Here is a 22,853-nt window from a genome sequence, read left to right on the forward strand (position 1 = left end):
GAGACTGCCAACAAAATAATCAAAAAGGAATATGTGTGTGTGTAAATAGTTTCAATATGTGATCAAATGCTACCTCCCTGAGATGAGGTTTTGCAGGGTGGCACATCTGTACACAGTGAATCGTAAGACACTAAGCAGTGCGGTAAAATGATCTCCGGCCGGCAGGTGGCGCGGGCGGTGGTGGCTGGTGAATTTCTGACCGGCAGGTGGCGCGGGCGAGCGACGGCGGCTGACGAATCTCCGGCCGGCAGATGGCGGCGGCGGTGGCTGGTGAATCTCCGGCCGGCAGGTGGCGCGGGCGGCGGCGCAAGCGGTGGTGGCTGGTGAAGTTGCCGTCGGCTGGCGGTCTCGGGCAGTTGGACGTGGTAGAGGGAGAGGATTGCGGGCGTTGCTTTGGCCATGGCGAGTGGAGGCTCGTTAACGGCGCTCTGGACCGAAGTGAATCGTTGCGGGCAGACTGCGGACTATAGCCGGGCTCTGAAGTCCCTCAATAGAAGTAAGCAGTGGGTGTGGGTGGTGAGAGGCCGTGGTGACATGTCCCAGCTGGCGGCTGGGCCGGCATGTGGAGAGAACCTGTGCTAAAGTGCATATCATACACTTTCCGACACTATTCTATCTACCACGTCTTTTCTCATTTCTCCAATCTGTTCTTCTGCGGAAACCATAAGACCGTGACCATCAAATATAGGAGCAGAAATACAGGAAATATAGGAGCAGAAGTAGACCATTCAGCCCATCGAGTCTGCTCCACCATTCAGTCATGGGCTTTGTCAAAGGCAGGTCGTGCCTTACGAGCCTTATTGAATTTTTTGAGGATGTGATTAAACCCATTGATGAAGGTAGAGCAGTAGATGTGGTGTATATGGATTTCAGCAAGGCATTTGATTAATAGGCTTTGTCTATTGGCAAAGCCTAGGTAGTTCTAAGGTAGGGACGTGTTCAGCACAGCTTTGTGGGCCAAAGGGTCTAGATTGTGCTGTAGTTTTTCTATGTTTCTATGGGCTGATCCAGTCATCACCACTCCCTTGCCTTCCCATAATGCCCTGGCTAATTAAGAACCTATCTTTGTCTTCCTTAAATGCACCCAATGACTTGGCCTCCTAAGCCACTTGTGGCAACAAATTCCACAGATTTACCACACTCTGACTAAAGTAATTTTTCCACATCTCAGTTCTAAATGGACGACCTTCAATCCTGAAGTCGTGCCCTCTTGTCCTAGAATCCCCTACCATGGGAAATAACTGCCATATCTAGTCTGTTCAGGCCTTTTAACATTTGGAATGTTTCTATTAGATCCCCCCCCCCCCCCCCCCATTCTCCTGAACAGGGAATACAGCCCAAGAGCTGCTAGATGTTCCTCATACGGTAACCCTTTCATTCTTGGAATCATTCTTGTGAATCTCTGAATCCTCTCTAATGTCGGTATATCTTTTCTAAAATAAGGTGCACAAAACTGTACACATTACTCCAACTGTGGTCTCACGAGTGCCTTTTAGAGCCTCAACATCACATCCCTGCTCTAAAATTCTATACCTCCAGAAATGAATGCCAAAATTGCATTTGCCTTCTTTACCACTGACTCAGCCTGGAGGTTAACCTTTAGGGTATCCTGCACAAAGACCCTGATGTCCCTTTGCATCTCTGCATTTTGTATTCTCTGTCCATCGAAATTATAGTCTTCCCATTTATTTCTTCCACTCAAGTGCATGACTATACACTTTCCAACATTGTATTTCATTTTCCACTTCTTTGCCCATTCCCCTAATTGCCCAATCTCTCTGCAAGCTCTCTGTTTCCTTAACACTAACTGCTCCTCCACCTATCTTTGTATCATCAGTAAATATGGCCACAAATCCATTAATACTATAGTCCAAATCATTAACATACATTATAAAAAGCAGTGGCCCTAACACCGACCCCTATGGAAACCTTCCATCCTCAACATTAACTGCCCTTCATATCGTTGTATCTTCCACCAACCTGGCCATAAAGCCACTAATTCCTTCATCCAAATAATGAGAAAAGAAGCATCCCCAGACCTTCCCCTGTGAAATTCCTCTTGGCATTGGCAGCCAACCAGAAAAGTAACGCAAAAAGGGAGGAAAAGCAGTGATCCAATCACAAACAGGAGGGAATCTGCAGACGCTGGAAATCTGAGCAACACACACAAAATGCTGGAGGAATTCAGCAGGCCAGGCAGCATCTATGAAAAAGAGTACAGTCAATGTTTTGGGTGGAGAATCTTCAGCAGTATTGGAAAGAAGCTGCAGAAAGTTGTAAAATCAGTCAGCTCCATCAGGAGTACTAGCCTCTATTGTATCCAAAACATCTTCGAGGAGCAGTGCTTCAAGTGGCGTCCATTGTTCAGGCCCCCCCATCTCCCAGCACATGCCATTTCTCATTGTTACCGTCAGAAGTCTAAAGGTACACACTCATCGATTCCTCTCTGCTGTCTGATTTCTGATTGGGCATTGAACCCGTGAACAGTAACTTTTTTTTGTTGTTTCTGTTTTTGCTGTATTTTTAACTATTTAGTATACATATGTACACTTCCTGGAGTTAATGTTTTTCTATATTATGTATTGCATTGTACTGCTGATACAAATTTCACATTATATCCCAGAGATAATAAATCTGATTCTTTTGAGGATGTCTTAGATGGTAGAGAAGGTTGTGTCCATGATGCAGAGTCTACAACACTCTGCAGCCTCTTACAATCCTGTACTTTGAGTTGTCACATGTACTGAAATATAGTGAAAAGCTTGTCTTAGAACATAGAATAGTGCAGCACAGCACAGGCCCTTCGGCCCACTATGTTGTGCCGACCCTTAAACCTTGTCTTCCATATATCCCCTACCTTAAATTCCTCCATATACCTGTCTAATAGTCTCTTAAATCCACCACTGACTCAGGCAGTGCATTCCACGCACCAACCACTCTCTGAGTAAAAAATCTTTCTCTAATATCCCCCTTGAACTTCCTACCCCATATCTTAAAGCCATGTCCTCTTGTATTGAGTAGTGGTGCCCTGGGTAGAGGTGCTGGCTGTCCACTCTATCCATTCCTCTTTATATCTTCTATATCATGTCTTCTCTCATCCTCCTCCTCTCCAAAGAGTAAAGCCCTAGCTCCCTTAATCTCTGATCATAATGCATACTCTCTAAACCAGGCAGCATCCTAGTGAATCTCCTCTGTACCCTTTCCAATGCTTCTACATCCTTCCTATAGTGAGGCAACCAGAACTGGACACAGTACTCCAAGTGTGGCCTAACCAGAGTTTTTTAGTGCTGCATCATTACCTCACAACTCAAACTCTATCCCTCGACTTCTGAAAGCTAACACCCCCTAAGCTTTTTTAACTACCCTATCTACCTGTGAGGCAACTTTCAGGGATCTGTGGACATATACCCCCAGATCCCTCTGCTCCTCCACACTACCAGGTATCCTGCCATTTACTTTGTACTCTGCTTTGGAGTTTGTCCTTCCAAAGTGTACCACCTCACACTTCTCCGGGTTGAACTCCATCTGCCGCTTCTCAGCCCACTTCCGCATCCTATCAATGTCCCTCTGCAATCTTCGACAATCCTCTACACTATCCACAATACCACCAACTTTTGCGTCGTCTGCAAACTTGCCAACCCACCCTTCTACCCCCACATCCAGGTCGTTAATAAAAATCATGAAAAGTAGAGGTCCCAGAACCGATCCTTGTGGAACACCACTAGTCACAACCCTCCAATCCAAATGTACTCCCTCCACCACGATCCTCTGCTTTCTGCAGGCAAGCCAATTCTGAATCCACCTGACCAAACTTCCCTGGATCCAATGCCTTCTGACTTTCTGAATAAGCCTACTGTGTTGAATAAGCTTGCAGACTGTTCATACAAATCAGATCATTACACAGAACATGGTGGTAAATCAATAATGCATAATAATGAGAAATGAGAGTTACAAAAAAAATGTAGGTAGGTAACCGTGCAATATTACAAGTTAGATTGCAAAGGCGAGTGGCCACCTTATTGTTTTAGGGAGCTATTTAATATTTTATAGAAGCTGTCCATGAATCTAATGAAACATATTTTCAGGCTTTAAAATCTTGTGTCAATGGAAGAAGTGAGAAGAGGGAATGTCAGGGATGAGTGGGGCATTTGCTTATGCTGCCTAATTTACAGAGGCTGTGAGAAGAATTTCACAGAGGCTGCTTTACAGAGAAATTGGAGAGTGACCATGGATGGTCTCAATGATGTGTTTTGGAGCCTCTATACCAGGCTGTAATGAAACAAGTTCAAATATTCTTCTTTGTACACCTATGCCTTTGATGACATACCAAATCTCCTCAACCTTCTGAACCTTCTGCATCTATTGTCTATAAAAAGAGATGCTGGCATGCCTCCTTTGTAATTGCATCAATATCCTGATGCCCAGGAACTGAAAGTTGCTTGCCATTTTCACTGCCCACCCTTAATGACTGGTGTGTGTTCTCCCCTTTCTGAAGTCCACAATCAATTAAATATCTCACCTTAAACTGATGCCCTTTAGTCCTTGATTCCCCAACCATGGGAAACATTATGCCATTCCTATATTCCTCATGATTGTAGATACCTAAAGTCACTTCTCATTTTGTTATGTTTCAATTTTTAAAAAAAAAGTCCCACCCTGCTCAACTTCTTTCCTTCACTCAATCTCTGCATAATTGTTCTGAGAGACTCTCAGGTACCCTGTTGAAAGAAAAGAGGAGGGCTTGAGGGAGAGAAAGGTTAGGTTGATCTTGTAGAAGGTTAAAAGGTCATGGGTTGAAGGGCCTGCACTGTGCTGTACTGTTCAGAAAAGCACATAGGCAAAAGGCAGGTAACTCTGGGCCGGTTAGTTTAACATCTGTAGTTGGGAAAATGCTTGAAGCTATTATTAAAGAAGAAATAGCGAGACATCTGGAAAGAAATGGATCCATCAGGCAGATGCAATATTAGGGTTAGGGTTTAGCAAAGGCAGGTCCTGTTTGACAAAATTTTTGGAATTCTGAGGATATAACAAGTGTAGTGGATAGAGGGGAAAAGATGGATGTTATTGACTTGGGATTTCCAGAAGGCATTCAATAAGGTGTTACATAAAAGACTTATCCATAAGATAAGGATGCGTAAAGTTGAGGGGTGATGTATTAGCATGGATAGAGGATTGGTTAACTAATAGAAAGTAGAGAGTTGGGATACATGGGTTTTACTCTGGTTGGCAATCAGTGGTGAACGGTGTAGCGCAGGGGTTGGTGCTGGGCCCACAACTGTTCACGATATACATTAACGATCTGGAAGAGGGGACTGTGCATAGTGTATCTAAGTTTGCTGATGATACTAAATTGAGTGGAAAAGAAAATTGTGCAGAAGATACGGAGAGTCTGCAGAGATATATAGGTTAATTGAGTGGACAGGAGTCCGGCAGATGGAGTACAATGTTGGTAGATGTGAGGTCATCCACTTTGGAAGGAAAAATGAAAGAGCAGATTATTATTTAAATGGTAAAAAATTGCAGCATGCTGCTGTGCAGAGGGACTTGGGAGTTCTTGTGCATGAATTGCAAAATCAAGAAGGCAAAAGGAATGTTGCCCTTCAATCCTAGAGGGATTGAATTTAAGAGCAGGGAGGTTATGCTGCAACTATACAGGGTACTGGTGAGGCCACACCTGGAGTACTGTGTACAGTTCTGGAGGAAGGCTTTGGAGGTGGTGCAAAAGAGGCTCACTAGGTTGATTCCAGAGATGAGGGGGTTGGACTTTGAGGAGAGATTGAGTTACCTGGAACTGTACTCCATGAACTTCAGAAGAATGAGAAACATAAAATTATGAAAGGGATAGACAAGGTAGAGGCAGGAAAATTGTGGCACTAGGTGAGACTAGAACTGGAGGGCATAGCCTCCAGATTCAGGGGAGTAGATTTGGGGTGGAAATGAGGAAGAACTACTTTTCCCAGAGAGTGGTGAATCTGTGGAATTCTCTGCCAAATGAAGCAGTGGAGGCTACCTCAGTAAATATATTTAAGACAAAGTTGGATAAATTTTTGTATAGTAGAGGAATTGAGGGTTATGGGGTAAAGGTAGGTAGTTGGAGATGAGCCCATATAGTCAGATCCGCCATAATCTTACTGAGTGGCAGAGGAGGCTCAATGGTCCAGATGGCTGACTCCTGCTCTTAGTTCTTATGTTCTATAAAAATTGCTTATCCTTTGGGCCAATCTGGACTAAAGTGAAGCACATTAAGATGGTAGAGATCCTAATATTCTTCTTCACAAGATGGTAATGCGCATGGACACAGCACCCACTCCAGTACCAACCAACGATGAAATTTCTTGCCCTGTTGAGCTATTTTTTGATGATAAAACACTGCTGAGCATTAAGAACACTAAAATCTGCAAGTCTTAACATGTTAGCATGTGGAATAACATAGATCATTAGCAGTAACGGATTATCACAAAGCGCGGGCTCTTGCTCCTCACCGCAGTCTACTGTAGTTACACAGGGAAGCTGCTGTCGGAGCAGTATGCTCGAAAACAAATCCAAGAAGCATGCCAGTATTAAAGTGATACTTGAATGAATCCCTGCAGGCCCATGTTCCCTTTGATTCTATTTGCTAATGTCTGACTGCTGGAAAATAAACTGGATTATCTGCATCTGTAGCTGAACCAATGGGAGATGATGGATTGTTGCACGCTCATCTTGATGAAAACGTGACTTAGAACCATAGAACACTACAGCACAGAAAACAGGCCATTCAGCCCTTCTAGTCTGTGCTGAAACTTTATTCTGCTAGTCCTATTGACCTGCACCCAGTCCATAACCCTCCAGACCTCTTCCATCCATGTATCTATCCAATTTATTCTTAAAACTTAAAGAATGAGCCCGCATTTATCACGTCAGATGGCAGCCTGTTCCACACTCCCACCACACTCTGAGTGAAGAAGTTCTGCCTAAACATTTCCCCTTTCACCCTAAAGCCATGTCCTCTCGTATTTATCTCTCCTAAGCTAAGTGGAAAGAGCCCATTCGCATTTACTCTTTCTATACCCTCATAATTTTGTAAACCTCTGTCATATCTCCCCTCATTCTTCCACACTCCAAGGAATAAAGTCCTAACCTGTTTGGTCTTTCCCTGTAACTCAACTCCTGAATACCTGGCAACATCCTAGTAAATCTCTGCACTCTTTCAATCTTACTGATATCCTTCGTATAGTTAGGTGACCAGAACTGCACACAATACTCCAAATTTGGCCTGACCAATGTCTTAAACAACCTCACTGTAACATCCCAACTCCTATACTCAATACTTTGATTTATGAATGCCAGGATGCCAAAAGTGTTCTTTACAACCCTGTCTACCTGTGATGCCACTTTCAGGGAATTATGTGTCTGAACTCCCAGATCCCTTTGTTCCTCCACACTCCTCAGTGCCTTACCATTTATTGTGTATGTTCTACCTTGATTTACCCTTCCAAGATGCAACACCTCACACTTGTCTGCATCTGCCATTTTCTGGCCCATTTTTCCAGTTGGTCCAAATCCCTTTGCAAGCTTTGAAAGCCTTCCTCACTGTCCACAACACCTCCAATCTTAGTGTCATCAGCAAACTTGCTGATCCAATTTACCACATTATCATCTAGATCATTGATATAGAGAACAAACAACAATAGTCCCAGCACAGATCCCTGAGGCACACCGCTATTCACAGGCCTCCAGTCTGAGAAGCAGTCATCCACCACCACTCTCTGTCTTCTCCCACACAGCCAATTTCAAATCCAGTTTACATCCTTCAAGACACCATTCTCGACTTGGCCATCCAGATAAAAGGCCTAATCTCCTTTTGGGTGGACAGAAATTCTGTGATCTCTGGCAAGACCGGTGGAGGAGGTCTGTGTGTCTACATCAATAAGAACTGGTTTGTGAATGGCCCACTGCTCACTACAGATAGAGTTTTTAATGGTGAAGTCCATCCCTTCTAATTACCGAGGGAGTTCACTGTCATTGTGATTGTTGTGCATCTCCTCCTGTGATAGTGCCGGGGAAGCGCTGCAGGAGCTCCACAGCCCAATTTGCAACCTCAAAGCAGATGGTGTCGTTATTGATGCTGGTGATTTCAATCTTGCCAACTTAAAAACAGTACTGCAAAAGTTCTACCAGCATGTTAATATCACGACCAGAGCAGAGAATGTATTAGACCTGGTTTATGCCAAACTTTGTAGCATTTGCAAGGCTCTCACCTCAGATTCTCAGACCATATATCCATTTTCCTAATTCCTGCATACAGTGCACTGGTGAAATGAGTCAAACCAGTTCACAGGGAGATCAGGGCCTGGCCAGAAGGTTCCACATTAGCATTGCAGGGCTGCTTCGAAAGCACTCCCTCAGGGAGGCGATGACCTACGATTATTGATCAGTGTGTGGGCTTGGTGACTGGCTATGTAAGAAAATGCATTGGGGATGTAATTGTGATGAAACCAGAAGCCATGGCTGACTGCAGAGGTTTGTGTACTGCTTGGGGATTGGGAAGCTGTGTTCAGATTGGGTGACGCAGCAAGAGCCGTATTGTCCTGTGCCATCAGGAAGGCAAAGTGTGAGAAAATCCAGATACCTCTGTGCCTCTGGGACACATGGCACAGCAGGCAAGGTATGTAAACTATGTTGTTATTGAGTGCTGTCGAGTTGTCATCGACTCATGGCTACCCTATGGATAGTGTGGATATGGAGGTAGTTTGCCAGGCCTTTCATCCATGCAGATAGTGCTACTGCCCAAATGGGGTCCTGGCTTGATTTAAACTTGGGAACATCTGCCTCAAAGTCCAGTGCTAATGCCACTACATCACCAGCCAGCCCGTGTTAATCACAATTGATGGTAAATCCACACTCTGCATTAGTTGCTACACAGTTTCTTTTTCTGATAGGCTGAATACATTCTATGCACAAATTGATGACTTGAATCATGTGGCATCAAGGAAACATCCCCCCTCTTCCTGAGGAACTGGCACCCTCTGTCTGCAGCTGAGGTGAGGAGGATTCTAGCTAGGGTAAACTCACACAAAGCTGTAAGGCTGGGTAACATACCTGGTCAGATGCTGAGGAACTGTGCAGCCCAGCTAACAGAGGTCTTAACAGACATCTTTAATATCTTTCTGAAACAGTCCACCTTCCCTACAGACTCAAGGCAGCCAGGATTGTTCTGATGCCCAAGAGAGCACCAGTAATTGGCCTAAATCATTACCACTCAGTAGCACTGACATCAACAATCATGAAGTGCGCAGGTGTGTGGACATCAGTGAGTTAGACTGGTGGGAAGAATTTAAAGGAGAGCATATTTTCTTCAGTTTGATTGAAGCATGACTGCGCAGGTGGGTGAATGTCAGCGAGTTAGATGGGCAGGAAGAGTTCAAAAAGAAGACAGCTTTATAGAGTGGGCGTCAGAGTAGGAGGACTTTGGCTCAATGGGGCTTGGGCAATAATGGGTCGAGGTGAGGTAAGTTACTTGTGAAAAATAGGAATTGGAAGTATGTCTGTGAGGCCAGTGTTCTGTACTGGATGTTGGATGTGGGATGTCCGGGAGTCTCCCAGCCTCCTGGGCGGCCACATCTGCACCAGGTGCGTCGAGCTGCAGCTCCTTAGGGACCAGGTTAAGGAACTGGGGATGCAGCTTGATGACCTTCGTCTGGTTAGGGAGAGTGAGGAGGTGACAGATAGGAGTTATAGGCAGGTGCTGATTTTTTGGAGTGAAGGGAGTTTTTTACTACTCGGGTTAAAGAGAGGTGAGACTGTGCAGGTGCGTGACATCAGCCTGTAAAACACGAAAGGTTTAAAAAGGCAAGGAATCTTCAACACTTTTTAATTTGGAGCAAGAAGACTGCGAGTGAACTGCTGATTTTTCAGAGGTGATAGGAGTTACAGGCAGATGGTTACACCGGGGCCACGGGAGACAGACAAGTGGGTCACAGTCAGGAGGGGGATAGATGGGAAAAGTCAGGTACAAGAGAGTACCCCTGTGGCTGTACCTTTTGACAATAAGTACTCCTGTTCGAGTACTGTTGGGGGTGGGGGGGACAGCCGACCTGGAGGAAGTGGCAGTGGCCGTACCTCTGGCACAGAGTCTGGCCCTGTGGCTCAGAAGGGTATGGAAAGGAAATGGAAGGCAGTAGTGATAGGGGACTCTATAGCTAGGGGATCAGTCAGGCGATTCTGTGGACCCAGGAAAGAAAGTCGGATGATAGTTTGTCTTCCAGGTGCCAGGGTCCGGGATGTTTCAGATCACATCTACGATATCCTGCAGTGGGAGGGAGAACAGCCAGAGATCGTGGTACATATCGGTACCAATGACATAGGTAGGAAAAGGGAAGAGGTCCTGAAAAAAGACTACGGGAGTTAGGAAGGAAGTTGAGAAGCAGGACCGCAAAGGTAGTAATCTTGGGATTACTGCCTGTGCCATGCGATAGTGAGAATAGGAATAGAATGAGGTGGAGGATAAATGCGTGGCTGAGGGATTGGAGCAGGGGTCAGGGATTCAGATTTCTGGATCATTGGGACCTCTTTTGGGGCAGGTGTGACCTGTACAACAAGGACAGGTTGCACTCGAATCCAAGGGGGAACCAGTATCCTGGCAGGGAGGTTTGCTAAGGCTGCAGGGGAGAGTTTAAACTAGAATTGTTGGGGGGTGGGAACTGAACAGAAGAGACTGGGGAAGAAGAGGTTAGCTCACAAATAAAGAAAGCTTGTAGACAGTGCGAGAGGGAGGATAGGCAGGTGATAGAGAAGGGACGTGCTCAGACTAAAGGCTTGAGATGTGTCTATTTTAATGCAAGGAGTATTGTGAACAAAGCAGATGAGCTTAGAGCGTGGATCAGTACTTGTAGATATGATGTGGTGGCCATTTCAGAGTCTTGGATGGCTCATGGACAGGATTGGTTACTTCAAGTGCGGGGTTTTAGATGTTTCTGAAAGGATAGGGAGGGAGGCAAAAGAGGTGGGGGCGTGGCACTGTTGATCAGAGATAGTGTCACGGCTGTAGAAAAGGTGGACGCCATGAAGGGATTGTCTATGGAGTCTCTGTGGGTGGAGGTTAGGAACAGGAAGGGGTCAATAACTTCACTGGGTGTTTTTTATAGGCAGCCTAATTGATTTGGTATTGGGAAATGAACCTGGTCAGGTGTTAGATCTCTCAGTGGGACAGCATTTTGGAGATAGTGATCATAATTCTATCTCCTTTACAATAGCATTGGAGAGAGATAGGAACAGACAAGTTAGAAAAGCATTTAATTGGAGTAAGGGGAATTATGAGGCTATCAGGCAGGAAATTGGAAGCTTACATTGGAAACAGATGTTCTCAGGGAAAAGTACGGAAGAAATGTGGCAAATGTTCGGGGATATTTGTGTGGAGTATGTTCCAATGAGACAGGGGAGTTATGGTAGGGTACAGGACCCGTGGTGTACAAAGGTTTAAAAGCTAGTCAAGAAGAAAAGAAAAGCTTCCAAAAGGTTCAGAGAGCTAGGTAATGTTAGAGATGTAGAAGATTATACGGCTACTAGGAAAGAGCTTAAGTAGGAAATTAGGAGAGCCAGAAGGGGCCATGATAAGGCCTTGGTGGGCAGAATTAAGGAAAACCATAAGGCATTCTACAAGTATGTGAAGAGCAAGAGGATAAGACGTGAAAGAATAGAACCTGTCAAGTGTGACAGTGGGAAAGTGTTTATGGAACACTTTCAGAGGAAATAGCAGAGGAACTTAATGAATACCGTAAATTCCGGACTATAAGCCGCTACTTTTTTCCCATGCTTTGAACACTGCGGCCTATACTACGGTGCGGCTAATGCATGTTTTTTTTTCATGCCGCCAAAAACATTTTGCCTCGTAACAGTAGACCAATAAAATTGATGAGTAGTTCACAGAGGTCCAATGAAATTGTACGATAAATCAAGCGCACTTTCACAATTAAATTATTGTAAATCCGTCATTTGTACTCACCCTCATCAACATGGAAAACACTCGAAGAAAAGCATATGATGCAGCTTTTAAGTTAAAGGCGATCAATCTGGCGGTTGAAGAAGGAAATCGAGCTGCTGCACATAATCTTGGCATAAATGAATCGATGGTGAGACAGTGGAGACGCCAGCGTGAAGAACTGAGTCAATGCAAAAAGACGACAAAAGCTTTCAGAGGTAATCATAGCAGATGGCCCGAACTTGAAAACTTTCTTGAAGACTGGGTTAACACACAGAGAGCAGGCGGCTGTGGTGTTTCCACCGTGCAGATCAGACTGAAGGCTAAAGCAATCGCCACCAAAATGAAAATCGAAGATTTTAGAGGTGGGCCATCGTGGTGTTTTAGATTTATGAGACGAAAAGGCCTGTCCGTCAGGGTACGCACAACTCTGTGTCAGCAGCTCTCTCCCGACCATGAGGAAAAACTTGCTAACTTCCGCACATTCACTCAAACAAAGATAGCGGAGAATTCCATTGGGCCAGATGATATCATAAATATAGATGAAGTACCTTTGACGTCTGACCTGCCTCTCACTCGGACTGTTAATAAAAAAGGTGACTCGTCCATCACACTGAAAACAAGTGGCCATGAGAGAACGCATTTTACTTGTGTTCTGAGCTGCACAGCATCCGGACTAAAGCTTCCACCGATGGTGATTTTTAAGCGGCTGACAATGCCAAAGGAAAAATTCCCAAAAGAAATCATGGTGAAAGTCAATAAGAAGGGTTTTATGATGGAGAGTCTAATGAAGGATTGGCTGAGAGAGTGCTACGCCAAGCGACCAGGGGGATTTTTTCACAGAAAAAAAGCATTGCTCGTTGTGGACAGCATGAGGGCCCATATAACAGATTCAGTGAAAGCTGCCATCAAGAGTACAAACTCAATTCCAGCTGTGATTCCTGGGGGCACCACGAAGTATTTGCAGCCACTGGACATCAGCGTGAACCGGGCATTAAAGTGGCGCTGCGCGTTGAGTGGGAGGCTTGGGTGACGAGCGGCGAGAAATCCTTTACCAAAACAGGCCGCATGCGAAGAGCATCTTTAACTCAAGTCTGCCAGTGGATCCTAAATGCATGGAGCCGTGTCACAACATCCACCATCACCAACGGGTTTCAAAAGGCTGGACTGCTGCATGATGATGAGGACCGTGTGCGCTCAAGTGAGAGCGACAACGAAGAGACTGAAGTGAGTGACGAGATCCTGAGGTTGTTCAATTCGGACACTGAAGAAGAGGACTTTGATGGTTTTAGTGCGCAGGAGGAAGATGAAGAAGGCGATCAATAACTTTTCCTGGTAGGCTGCAGTATATATATTTTTTTTACCAGTCGTTAGGAGATATTGGAATGTTGTTCGTGCACTGTTCAGTAAAAAAGTATACGCAACGTAATTTGTGTGTTACCGATACGTATGTATATTTAAAAGTAGCTGTGTTACAGGCACTGTTCGAAAAAAAGCATTTGCAATATGTATTTGTTTATGTTACCATACGGATTTAATTAAAAGTTAAAAAATCCTCACGTGTAATATCTTTCTGTGTCAATATCTCATATTACAACGTGGGACACCTGCGGTTTAAAATCCGGTGCGGCCTGTACAAGTACAAAATTGATTTTCTTTCTAAAATTAGAGCATGCGGCTTTTAATCAGGTGCGCTCTGTAGTCCGGAATTTACGGTACTTTATTTCAGTATTCACTATGAAAAAGGATCTTAGTGATTGTAGTGATGACTTGCAGCAGACTGAAAAGCTTGAGCATGTAGACATTAAGAAAGAGGATGTGCTGGAGCTTTGGAAAGCATCAAGTTGGATAATTCGCCGGGAACGGATGAAATGTACCTCAGGCTACTGTGGGAGGTGAGGGAGGAGATTGCTGAGCCTCTGGCGATGATCTTTGCATCATCAATGGGGACGGGAGAGGTTCTAGAGGATTGGAGGTTTGCGGATGTTGTTCCTTTATTCAAGAAAGGGAGTAGAGCTAGCCCAGGAAATTATAGACCAGTGAGTCTTTACCTCAGTGGTTGGTAAGTTGGAGAAGATCCTGAGAGGCAGGATTTTTGAACATTTGGAGAGGTATAATATAGTCAGCATGGCTTTGTCAAGAGCAGGTTGTGCTTTACAAGCCTGATTGAATTATTTGAGGCTGTGACTAAACACATTGATGAAGGAACAGCAGTAGATGTAGTGTATATGGATTTCAGCAAGGCATTTGATCAGGTACTCCAGGCAAGGCTTATTGAGAAAGTAAGGAGGCATGGGATCCAAGGGGACATTGTTTTGTGGATGCAGAACCCGCTTGCCCACAGAAGGCAAAGAGTGGTTTAGATGGGTCATATTCTGCATGGAGGTCACTCACCAGTGGAGTGCCTCAGGAATCTGTTCTAGGACCCTTACATTTCGTGACTCTTATAAATGACCTGGATGAGGAAGTGGAGGGATGGGTTAGTAAGTTTGCTAATGACACAAAGGTTGGCGGTGTTATGGATAGTGTGGAAGGCTGTCAGAAGTTACAGCAGGACATTGATAGGATGCAAAACTGGGCTGAGAAGTGGTAGAAGGAGTTCAACCCACGGAAGTGTGAAGTGGTTCATTTTGGTAGGTCAAATATGATGGCAGATTATAGTATTAATGGTAAGACTCTTGGCAGTGTGGAGGATCAGAGGTATCTTGGGGTCCGAGTCCATAGGACTCTCAAAGCAGCTGCGCAGTTTGACTCTGTGATTAAGAAGGCATATGATGTACTAGCCATCAATCGTGGAATTGAATTTAGGAGCTGAGAGGTAATGTTGCAGCTATATAGGACCCTGGTTGGGTACTGTGCTCAGTTTTGGTTGCCTCACTACAGGAAGGATATGGAAGCCATAGAAAGGGTGTAGAGGAGATTTACAAGGATGTTGCTTGGATTGGGGAGCATGCCTTATGAGAATAAGCTGAGTGAACTCAGCCTTTTCTCCCTGGTGCGAAGGAGGATGAGAGGTGACCTGATAGAGGTGTACAAGATGATGAGATGCATTGATCTTGTGGATAGTGGCTTTTTCCTGAAATGGTTGCCAAAAGAGGACACAGGTTTAAGGTGCTGGGAGTAGGTACAGAGATGTTAGGGGTAAGTTTTTTACTCAGAGAGTGGTGATTATGTGGAATGGGCTGCCGGTAATGCCGGTGGAGGCAGATATGATAGGGTATTTTAAGAGGCTTTTTGATAAGTATGTGAAGCTTAGTAAACGATAAGCAAGCCTAGTAATTTCTAAGGTAAGGACATGTTCAGCACAACTTTGTGGGCAGAAGGGCCTACATTGTGCTGTAGGTTTTCTGTGTTTCTATGTTTTCTATAATCTAGTTGAGCAAAGAAAAGCTTACAGAAGGTTAAAAAAGCTAGGTAATGGCAGAGATCTAGAAGATTATAAAGCTAGCAGGAAGGAGCTTAAGAAAGAAATTAGGAGAGCCAGAAGGGGCCATGAGAAGACCTTGGCGGACAGGATTAAGGAAAACCCCAAGGCATTCTACAAGTATGTGAAGAGCAAGAGGATAAGACGTGAGAGAATAGGACCAATCAAGTGTGACAGTGTAAAAGTGTGTATGGAAGCAGAGGTACTCAATAAGTTCTTTGCTTCAGTATTCACTACGGAAAAGGACCTTGGCGATTGTAGTGTGACTTACAGCGGACTGAAAAGCTTGAGCATATAGAAATTAAAGAGGATGTGCTGGATCTTTTGGAAAGCATCAAGTTTGATAAATCACTGGGGCTGGAAGAGTTGTACCCCAGGCTACTGTGGGAAACGAGAGAGGAGTTTGCTGAGCCTCTGGCAATGATCTTTGCATCATCAATGGAACAGGAGAGGTTCTGGGGGACTGGAGGGTTGCAGATTACAACATTAAGCTCAAATTACATCATTAAGTTCACTGATGTGATACTGTGGTTGGCCTCATTGGCAACAATGATAATTCGCCTTACAGAGAGGAAGTAAAGAAGTTTGTGAAATGGTGTGAGGACAGCAACAGGAGGCTCAGTGTGAACAAGACAAAAGAGGTGATTGAGGATTTCAGGAAGGCACAGCTCGTCCACTCTCCATTTCCTATTAATGGCTCTGCCATGGAGAGAGTGAAGAGTACAAAGTTCCTTGGTGTGCACATAACAGGCAATTTGACCTGGACCCACAACACTTCCTTAGTAGTCAAGAAAGCAGAGCAGCGTCTACACTTCCTGAGAAGGCTGAGGTGTGCAAGGTTCACCACCCCTATTCTAAAAACTTTCTGCAGGATCACCATCAAAAACGTCCCAGCTGTCTGCATCATTGTGTGGTACAGAAGCTGCAAGGCATCGGACTGCAGGACCTGCGGAGGATAGTAAAAACATGAGAGGATCACCAGGGTCTTCCTACAATTTGTGACATTTTCATTGTAGACGAAAGGCTTGAAACATTGTTGAGGATCCCCACCATGCAACCCACTATCTCTTTGACCCACCACTATCAGGAAGAGTTTCAAGAGCTTCAGGACTAGGACTGTCAGACTAGGTAACAGCTTCTTTCCTCAGGCTGTGAAACTAATGAATACCCTGTCACCACTGAGGTGTCATCATTAGGACAGTGAGCTGTTTACTGTTTACCTGTGCTGCACTTTTCTACTTGTATTTTAATTATATTTTATTAACTTGTTTGTAGTATAATAGTTTGCTTTATGTACTGTGTATTGTGTGGGTGCACAGTGGTTCAGAGGAATGCTGTTTACTTTGTTTGAAAATATGTAGTCAGATGACAACAAACTTAATTTGTTAAGTATAACAGGTGTATTGGCTAAAGTTGGCAAGAATATTACTTTCTTCAGAGACTAAGCGGATGTGTCTGCTGTGGAGACCTTCAGATTTCTGGGTGTCAATCTCCCAGAACCTGAAGTAGACACCCAATGCGGACACTCTTATCAAAAAGGTTCAGCAGAGGTTGTATTTCCTACGTCAACTCAGAAAGTACAACCTGCCCCAGGAGTTGCTGATTCAATTCTATTCAGGAATAATCCAGTCTGTTCTCTGTTCGTCCATCACTGTCTGGTTTGGATCAGCTACCAAACAAGACAAGAATAGACTCCAAAGAACTGTCAGGGCTGCGGAAAGGATTATTGGTGTGAAGCTGCCCTTGATCCAGGACTTATATGCATCTGGAGTCAGGAAGCAAGCAAGCAGCATTATTGTAGACCCATCACACCCTGGACATCATCTGTTCTAACTCTTTCCTTCTGGTAGGCTCTTTAGATCACTATGCGCCAGGACAAATAGGTACAAGAACAGTTTCTTTCCGTACGCCATCAGTCTTATGAACACTTGAATTTTAGTCTATTATAAATCAAGTCCACCTGTACATTCAGTGAGGTGGACCTCATTGTATATAGTTTATGATTATTTGCACTATTGTTTTTGTTTGCTTTTAATTCTGTACAGAGAGAGCTCAGGGAAACTGGCATCAAATTCTCTGTATGTGTCCTCCTACTTGGCAATAACAAAGGATTCTGATGGATTTTTGGAACTTACAATTGTCCACCAAGGAGATAAATGACAAATTTTAGGGGAGTATAGTTTTAACTACCAGAGTATTTTGAAGTAGCTGTAAATTAGTTTGGTTTTCTTCTGTTCACACGTCGGTATAATGGTAAATTTATTATTGCTAATTAAAGTGTAATTTTAATTTGTAGTACTGCAAGATGACAAGGATGATGTCACTGCGCTGCATTGTAAAGTCGTCTGTCTGGTCCACAATGGAAATTTCAAGGAAGCACTGAATATAGTTCACACTCACACCAAGGTGCTTTCCAGGTAAGATGCAGATAACTTGAAATGCAAATTCAAAACTCCATAGCATTTAGAGTCATAGTCAGAGAGCACTACAGAACAGAAACAGGCCCTTTGGCCCATCTTACCCATGCCAACTGTTAAACTGCCAAATCCTATCTACCTGCACCCATTCGGCTCCCATCCATGTAAAATTTCTCTTGAATGTTAAAATCAAACCTCCATCCACCATTTCGATGGCAGCTTGTTCCACACTCCCTGAGTAATGAAGTCCTACTTTGTGTTCCCCTTAAATATTTGACCTTTTACCCTTAACCCATGACCTCTAGTTCTAGTTTCACCCAACCTCAGTTCAAAGTAAATTTATTGTCAAAGTCACCATATACAACCCCGGGATTCATTACTCGCGGGCATACTCAATAAATCCATAATAGAATAATAATTATAATAGAATCAATGAAATACCACAACAACTTGGAATACAACCACTGTGCAAAAGACAACAAACTCTGAAGATACAAAAATAACAAAATAATAATTAAATAAATAATAAATATCGAGAAAATGAGATGAAGAGTCCTTGAAAGTGAGTCCATTTTAATGATGAAGCAAGTGAAGTTATCCACTTTGATTCAAGAGTCTGATGGTTGAGGGGTAATAACTCTTCCTGAACTTGATGGTGAGAGTGCTGAGGCTCCTGTACCTTCTTCATTATGGCAGCAGCGAGAAGAGTGTTGGGGAGGGTCCCTGATGATGTAGCTTCGCTACAACAGCTCTTCATGTAGATTTGCTCATTGGTGGGGAGGGCTTTAGCTGTGATGGACTGGGCCATATCAACTACTTTTTGTTGGATTTTCCATTCAAGGACATTTGTGTTTCCATATCAGGCTGTGATACAGCCAGTCAGTAGGCTCTCCACTAAATATCTGTGGAAGTCTGTCAAAGTTTTGGATGTTGTGCAGAATATTTGCAATCTCCTAAGGAAGTAGAGGCACTGGCATGCTTTCTTCATAATTGCACTGCTTGCTGGGCCCAGGACAGGTCTTCTGGAATAATAACACCTAGGAATTTACTGTTGCTGATTCACTTCACCTCTGATGAGGACTGGCTCATGGACATGTGGTTTTCTCAGTGGAAAAAGCCTGCTTGCATTTACCCTGTCTATATGCTTCATAATTTTGTATACCTCTATCAAGTCTTCCCTCATTCTCCTGCACTCCAGGAAGTAAAGTCCTAACCTATTCAACCTTTCCCTATAACTCAGGTCCTCATGTCCTGGCAACATCCTTGTAGTTTTGATTTGTTATCTGAGTTGAACCCAATACATGGTCAGATTTGACTTTTTTGGGTAAGGTTTATCAAACTGAGCTCGAGCAAAAAGCTTTGAACTCTGATAGTTTGATAAAATCAGGGCAGCTGAAACTGATTTCCAATCAACTAAAGCATTTATCAATTGTAGTTGCTCTTATGACGTAATTCAATACTTATTTTGAGCTGGTAATTTTTAACGATGCTTGCCTTCAAACTTTTACTGTATGATGCAAAAGTGTTGATATTGAGCCTTAATTATAAAATGTTTGTTCATTGACACCTATGAGAACTCTAGGAAGAATCAGAATCAGGTTTATTATTACCAGCATGTGATGTGAAAGTTATTAAGATTGGACAGAGTTGTAGTATGGGACATAGGTTTAAAATAATTTAGTGTTTTGTAGTTTATTTTCACCAAGAGGGTAGTGGTTTCAGGACTGCAGGGTAGTGTAGTGGTTAGTGTTATGCTGTACAAAACCAGTGATCGAGGTTCCATTTCTGCCGCTGTACGTAAGAAGTTTCTGTGTTCTCCCCAAGACCACATGGGCTTCCTCTGGGTGCTCTGGTTTAAGCACATTCCAAAGATGTATGGGTTAGTTCAAGTTAATAAGTTATGACATGATAGGTCAGCTAGAAACATGGCGACACTTGTCTGCCTCCAGCGGATCCTCAAACTATGTTGGTCATTCTAAATCAGAAGAAATTTTCAAATGGAAGAAGGACACTACCTTGGCTGACAAGTGAAGTCAGAGCCAAAGTAAAAGCAAATTAGAGGGCATATAAGGAAGCCAGAGCTCGTGGGAAGATAAAGGAATAGGAAACTTTTAAAAACTTGCAGAAGGAAACTAAGGAGGTCATTAGGAAGGAAAAGGTGAATTATGAAAGGAAGCCAGCGACTAATATCAAAGAAGATACTAAAAGCTTTTATAAGTATATAAAGGGAAAAAGAGAGTCGTGGGTAGATACAGGACCAATACAAAATTATGCTGGAGATATTGTAATGAGAGATGCAGAGATGGTAGAGAAACTGAATGTGTATTTTGCATCAGTCTTTACAGTGGAAGATGTCTGCAGTATACCAGTGGAATTTGTTGCCAAGAGTGGCTGTGGAGGACAAGTCATTGGGTGTATTTAAGGCAGAGATAGATAGGTTCTTGATTTGTCAGGGCATCGGGTCTCCTTTGTTTTTATCAGGTCTCCTTTGTTTTTATCATTAATTGGTCGGATTAATGCTATTAAAATGATGATTTTACCGAAATTTTTATACTTATTTCAAGCCCTACCAGTTTTTATTTCTAAATCTTTTTTTGATAACATTGATTCAAAAATTTCCTCATTTGTGTGGCAAAATAAAAACCCTAGGTTAAGTAAAAAGCAATTACAAAAATCAAAAAAAGATGGTGGTTTAGCTTTACCCAATTTTAGATTTTATTATTGGGCAAATAATATTCGTAATTTAATGTATTGGAAACTAGATTTGGATTCACCACTGTGCCCACAGTGGGTAAATTTGGAATGTAATGAGGTAAAGGGATATTCTCTATTCTCTGTTCTTGGTTCTTGTCTTCCTGCGGATTTAGTTAAATTTAATAAACAAATATCTAATCCTGTTATTAAACATACATTACGAATTTGGTTTCAATTTCGTAAGTTTTTTACTTTGAAAAACTTTGTTCTTGATAGCCCTATCTTACTTAATTTCTTTTTCAAACCCTCTTGGACAGATCAAGCTTTTAACATATGGAAAAGGAAAGGTATAAAATGTTTTCGTGATCTCTTTTTTGAAGATATTTTGATGTCATTTGATCAACTTTCCAACAAATTTGAATTACCTAAATCTAATTTTTTCAGATATTTACAAATTAGAAATTTCTTACATAAAGTTTTACCATCTTTTCCTAATTCAACTTTGGTGGACTTTACAGATTTGATTTTTACCTTAAATCCTTGTCAGAAGGGATTAGTAGCTTTTATTTATAATATGATTATGAAGATACAACCAGAAATATCAGTTAGAATTAAACAAGAATGGGAAAAAGAACTTCGATATAATATATCAACAGATAAATGGGAAAAAATTTTGCAAATGGTTAATTCTTCTTCTATATGTGCTAAACATGCTTTAATACAATTTAAAATTGTACATAGAGCTCATATGTCTAAAGATAAACTTGCTCGATTCTATTCTCATATTAACCCTCAATGTGACAGATGCCATTCAGAAGTGGCCTCATTGACCCATATGTTCTGGTCATGTCCCACTTTACATAATTACTGGAAGGACATATTTACTACTATTTCCTCAATTTGGAATATAGATTTACAACCTCATTTTATTACTGCAATTTTTGGCATACCGAATGAAGATGGTAATCAGTTTTCCCCTTCAATCAGACGAATGATTGCTTTTGTAACATTAATGGCCAGAAGGTCTATATTACAAAATTGGAAAGAAGTAAATCCTCCTACCACGTTTCAATGGCTTTCTCAAACTATTTCTTATCTGAGCCTGGAAAAAATTAGAAGCACTATTTTTGACTCATCAATTAAATTTGAAGAAACTTGGAGACCGTTTATTCGACATTTTCATACGAATTAATTTGGCCTTTTCCAGACCTTCTTTCTGCTTATTCATGTTCAGGTATGGAGTTCTGGAGTTTGTTGACACTATCATATACTTGTAAACTATTATTATTGCCCATGTTAGTTTAGTTTAGAGTTTTATTTTTCTTAATATATACTTTTTTTCACATATTTTCAATTTTTTTTTTCTTTTTTAATGGTTATTTTTGTTTTTTTTTCATATATAATCATATGGACTTGATTGATTAAGGTATTTTCTTCTGTTGATGTTTAATAGGATATTGTTATCTTATCAATGTGATTTCAAGTATTGTATTCATAATTTACTCATTATTATGTTATTTTTTTTTGTGTACATGTGAAAATCAATAAAAAGATTGAAAAAGAAAAAAAAAGAAGAAAGAAAAAAAGGATTTGTCAGGGCATCAAAGGGTATGGAAAGTAGGTCGGGAAGTGGGGATGACTGGAAGAATTGGATCAGACCATGATTAAACAGCGGAGCAGGCTCAATGGGCTGAACAGCCTACTTTTGCTCCTATATCTTATGGCCTTTTGGTCTTATTGATGCAAAGGACACATTTTACAGCATGTTTTGATAGATTAGTGTACTATATATGTAACAAATAAAGCTAATCTTTTATAATCTTTATCTTCAGTTTTGAGCACCATTTAAAGTACATTTCATGCTATTCAAGAATGTTTGATATGTACTTTGAATTTCATTATTTTTGGGCTTGGTGAGAATGCACCTTTGAACATTTTTGGTGTCTGATCCTAAAAAGTATGTACTTGCCAGAGAAGAGTGCAGCTCCCCACGAGGTGTTGAGGAGAACGTAGAAACTCCTCACAGTAGGCTGGTCCATTCAATCTTGACAGGTTAGTTGCCAGATAAATGTTTTCGATGACTCAGGGATTGGCAGCCAGGGTTCAGCAAAAAGGAGTTGACAGTTTAGAACTTAGGACATAGAATAGTACAGCATGTTACAGGCCCTTCGGCCCGCAATGTTGTGCCGACCCTCAAAACCTGCCTTCCATATAACCCCCCGCCTTAAATTCCTCCATATACCTGTCTAGTAGTCTCTTAAACTTCACTAGTGTATCTACCTCCACCACTGACTCAGGCAGTGCATTCCACGTACCAACCACTCTCTGAGTAAAAAACCTTCCTGTAATATCCCCCTTG

At 42.4% G+C, this 22,853-nt stretch overlaps 1 protein-coding gene across 1 annotated transcript in view; it reads left to right on the forward strand.

Annotated features, from left to right (window-relative positions):
- Window positions 1-294: 294 nt before the first annotated feature.
- Window positions 295-22,853, forward strand: part of srp72 (signal recognition particle 72) — a 228,925-nt gene continuing 206,366 nt past the window's right edge. Inside the window, exons 1-2 of the mRNA XM_059989802.1 lie at window positions 295-496; window positions 17,680-17,800. Coding sequence (XP_059845785.1) covers window positions 400-496; window positions 17,680-17,800 — 218 coding nt within the window. The 5' untranslated portion in view covers window positions 295-399. The remainder of the gene's footprint in view (window positions 497-17,679; window positions 17,801-22,853) is intronic.

Source organism: Hypanus sabinus, chromosome 14 (assembly GCF_030144855.1).
Source record: "Hypanus sabinus isolate sHypSab1 chromosome 14, sHypSab1.hap1, whole genome shotgun sequence".
NCBI classification, from domain to species: domain Eukaryota; kingdom Metazoa; phylum Chordata; class Chondrichthyes; order Myliobatiformes; family Dasyatidae; genus Hypanus; species Hypanus sabinus.